The 3,922-nt window shown below is 50.6% G+C and overlaps 1 protein-coding gene across 1 annotated transcript; it reads left to right on the top strand.

Moving 5' to 3' along the window:
• Nucleotides 1-1,900: 1,900 nt before the first annotated feature.
• LOC142471301 (E3 ubiquitin/ISG15 ligase TRIM25-like) lies at nucleotides 1,901-3,606 on the top strand. Its single transcript, XM_075578136.1, has one exon. The coding sequence runs from the start codon at nucleotides 1,904-1,906 to the stop codon at nucleotides 3,494-3,496; it is 1,593 nt and encodes a 530-aa protein (XP_075434251.1). The 5' UTR covers nucleotides 1,901-1,903; the 3' UTR covers nucleotides 3,497-3,606.
• The last annotated feature ends 316 nt before the right edge of the window (nucleotides 3,607-3,922 follow it).

Raw genomic sequence — 3,922 nt, 5'->3', positions numbered from 1 at the left:
TGAATCCCGGGTACATTTATAGGGGAACCGACAACTCCGGACCCCAACCTCCTAGGCACATTCTGACGACAATTCCTCCGCAAAACCCCCTGAAACTCACCCCCCAGCAATCCCTGCTTTACTGCGCACCCGGAAACTCATCCCCCAGCAATCCCTGCTTTACTGCGCGCCCGGAAACTCATCCCCCAGCAATCCCTGCTTTACTGCGCGTCCGGAAACTCATCCCCCAGCAATCCCTGCTTTACTGCGCGTCCGGAAACTCATCCCCCAGCAATCCCTGCTTTACTGCGCGCCCGGAAACTCATACCTCAGCAATCCCTGCTTTACTGCGCGCCCGGAAACTCATCCCCCAGCAATCCCTGCTTTACTGTGCGCCCGGAAACTCACCCCCCAGCAATCCCTGCTTTACTGCGCGCCCGGAAACTCATCCCCCAGCAATCCCTGCTTTACTGCGCGCCCGGAAACTCATCCCCTAGCAATCCCTGCTTTACTGTGCGCCCGGAAAATCACCGCCCAGCAATCCCTGCTTTACTGCGCGCCCGGAAACTCATCCCCTAGCAATCCCTGCTTTACCGCGCGCCCGGAAACTCATCCCCCAGCAATCCCTGCTTTACTGCGCGCCAGGAAACTCACCCCCCAGCAATCCCTGCTTTACCGCGCGCCCGGAAACTCATCCCCCAGCAACCCCTGCTTTACCGCGCGACCAGAAACTCATCCCCCAGCAATCCCTGCTTTACTGCGCGCCCGGAAACTCATCCCCCAGCAATCCCTGCTTTACTGCGCGCCCGGAAACTCATCCCCCAGCAATCCCTGCTTTACTGCGCGCCCGGAAACTCATCACCCAGCAATCCCTGCTTTACTGCGCGCCCGGAAACTCATCCCCCAGCAATCCCTGTTTTACTGTGTGCCCGGAAACTCATCCCTCAGCAATCCCTGCTTTACCGCGCGCCCGGAAACTCATCCCCCAGCAATCCCTGCTTTACTGCGCGCCCGGAAACTCATCCCCCAGCGCGCCCGGAAACTCATCCCCCAGCAATCCCTGCTTTACTGCGCGCCCGGAAACTCATCCCCCAGCAATCCCTGCTTTACTGCGCGCCCGGAAACTCATCCCCCAGCAATCCCTGCTTTACTGCGCGCCCGGAAACTCATCCCCCAGCAATCCCTGCTTTACTGCGCGCCCGGAAACTCATCCCCCAGCAATCCCTGCTTTACTGCGCGCCCGGAAACTCATCCCCCCAGCAATCCCTGCTTTACTGTGCGCCCCGAAACTCATCCCCCAGCAATACCTGCTTTATCGCGTGCCCGGAAACTCATCCCCCAGCAATCCCTGCTTTACTGCGCGCCCGGAAACTCATCCCCCAGCAATCGCTGCTTTACTGCGCGCCCGGAAACTCATCCCCCGGCAATCCCTGCTTTACTGCGCGCCCGGAAAGGGAAAACACAAAAATACTTTTATTACAGGTAACACATGGTAAAGATACAATGCTACTGGGCCCAAGAGCTAACTCTCTTGGACCCTTATACACGGATCAGGGGTAACCAAAACCGGGCTTAACCTTTGTGAGCCAGGTCACCCTCTCCCGTCACAACGGCCCCATCTGGGGCCCTCTGCCTTTCTTAACACACACAGCTGACATAAAAAGGTTACTTAACACCTGAAGTGCTATACCTCTGTCACATGTCACCAAACACCCCATGTGAGCACAGATAGGAGACATGCTGCAAATTCTTTTAAATACTCATTCCTCATATTGTATACTGCAGCCAGGAACTGACAGGGTTAATGGTCACACAGCTAAAGTCTGAGTAACAAACTCCCTGCCCCTGTGTGCTGAGAAGGGAAACGCCCCACTGGTTATTTGAGAGAAAGGAGAATGTAAGTTTCCTGTTGCTGCTTCCAAGCATGGCGTCTGCTGGTCTGAGAGAGGAGCTAACCTGCCCCATCTGCCTGAGCATTTATACCCAGCCTGTAACGCTGAGATGTGGGCATAACTTCTGCCAGGGCTGTATTGGGAGTATGTGGGATTCCCAGGGGGGATCTGGACTTTATACCTGTCCTGAATGCAGAAAAAGGTTTCAGGAGCGTCCTGCACTGCAGAGGAACCTGAAGCTGTGTAACATAGCGGAGTGTTTCCTTTCTACTCAGCCGGAGCAGGAGGAGGCTGTGATCTTCTGCACTTACTGTGTTACCTCCTCTGTACCTGCTGCTAAAACATGTCTGCATTGTGACGCCTCCCTGTGTGATATTCACCTAGAGAGACACAGCAAGTCAGAGGAACACGTCTTAACTGAGCCAACCACTTCCTTAAAGACCAGGAAATGTCCCGTCCACAAGGAGATCCTGAAGTATTACTGCACTGAGGATGCTGCCTGTATCTGTGTGTCCTGCTGCCTGGTCGGAGAGCACAGGGGACACCAGGTGGAGTCGCTGAATGAGGCCTCTGAGAAGAAGAAGGAGAAACTGAGACATGTTCTGGAGAAACTGACCTCAGTGAGAGAGGAGACTGAGAAAAGAGCCCAGAGTCTGCAGGAACAGAAGAGAGAAGTGCAAGAGAAAGCAGCTGGGGTAACAGCCCGAGTCACTGCCCTGATTAGGGACACCAGGGCACAGCTGGAAGTCCTAGAGAAGCGAGTCCTGAGTGAGATCACCAGGTGGGAAGAGCAGGTTTCTCTCCGAGTCTCTGATCTAATCCAGCAGCTGGAAATAAAGAAGGACAAGCTGTCCAGGAAGATGCTTCACATTGAGGAGCTGTGCAACATCACTGATCCAGTAACTGTTTTACAGGGACGGGAATCAGACAATGCTGAGGACAGAGAGAGAGAGGGTAATAAGGTCCCTGCTGTAGGGGATTTGGATGAGGTTCTGATCCCACTGACCTTACAGAGATTATCTGATATTGTGACTGATCTAAAAGCAAAGAGCGGGTTCTGTGTGCAGGGGGATTCAGGCATATTACTGGATGTAAATACAGCTGGTAATGATGTATCTGTATCAGGTGACCTGAAAACTGCATCCTACTCAGAAACAGACCAGTTACGGCTAAATACACAAGAGAGATTTGTGTATAATCAGGTTTTAAGCACCAGGAGTTTTTCCTCAGGACAACATTACTGGGAAGTGGAGATCAGTGAATCAGGGGACAGGGAGGTAGGGATTTCCTATCCCAGTATAGTAAGGAAAGGAAATCAGGCCCGCATAGGATTTAATAAGAAGTCCTGGGGTTTGTACACGTGGGATAATTATCATTTAGTGATACATGACTCAATAGAAACACAGATATATCCCGAGTCTCCCTGGCAGAGATTAGGAATATACCTGGACTATGAGGCTGGGCGGCTGTCCTTTTATCAGCTGTGTGACCCGATCAGACACTTACACACCGTCACTGCCACCTTCACTGAGCCTCTTCATGCTGCGTTCTGTGTATGTAATAAATGGCTGGGTCAGAATCAGGAGCTAGGAGTACTGATCCCGGCCCAGCAGGGGAACCCATAGAAATAGTATATATAATATAGTACATAGAAATAATAATATACTGGGAGGGAATCAGTGAGCGAGGGAGAGAAAAGGGGAATATATCTCATGTATTAATCAGTTACCCAGAGGGCCCCTTCAGCACTTTGCAATATATATATATATATATATATATATCTATCTCTATATATATATATATATATATATATATATATATATATATATATCTCGCATACCTGTCCTGCGGATATCTGATTGCTTTAATCTTTGTTTAGTTCCTGTTCTGGGAGCGAGTGTATAGAAGTAATATAGGAGCGTATACCCATTACATATATATGTTTGTGCTGTGTCAGTAAATGGAAATGCTTTATAATATAAGAATTGTATTATGCAGAATAACATATTCCTGCTTCTCCCTGAGAATGTTTGTCAGACAAGTGTTTATCT

This window comes from Ascaphus truei, chromosome 20, assembly GCF_040206685.1.
Source record: "Ascaphus truei isolate aAscTru1 chromosome 20, aAscTru1.hap1, whole genome shotgun sequence".
Classification (NCBI taxonomy): Eukaryota; Metazoa; Chordata; class Amphibia; order Anura; family Ascaphidae; genus Ascaphus; species Ascaphus truei.
The sequence above is the reverse complement of the archived record's forward strand: the minus strand, read 5'-3'. Positions and strand labels throughout refer to the sequence as shown.

What these genes read in the sequence shown, in the direction of transcription:
- LOC142471301 (XM_075578136.1), top strand. Translation starts at nt 1,904, where the DNA reads ATGGCGTCTGCTGGTCTGAGAGAGGAGCTAACCTGCCCCATCTGCCTG.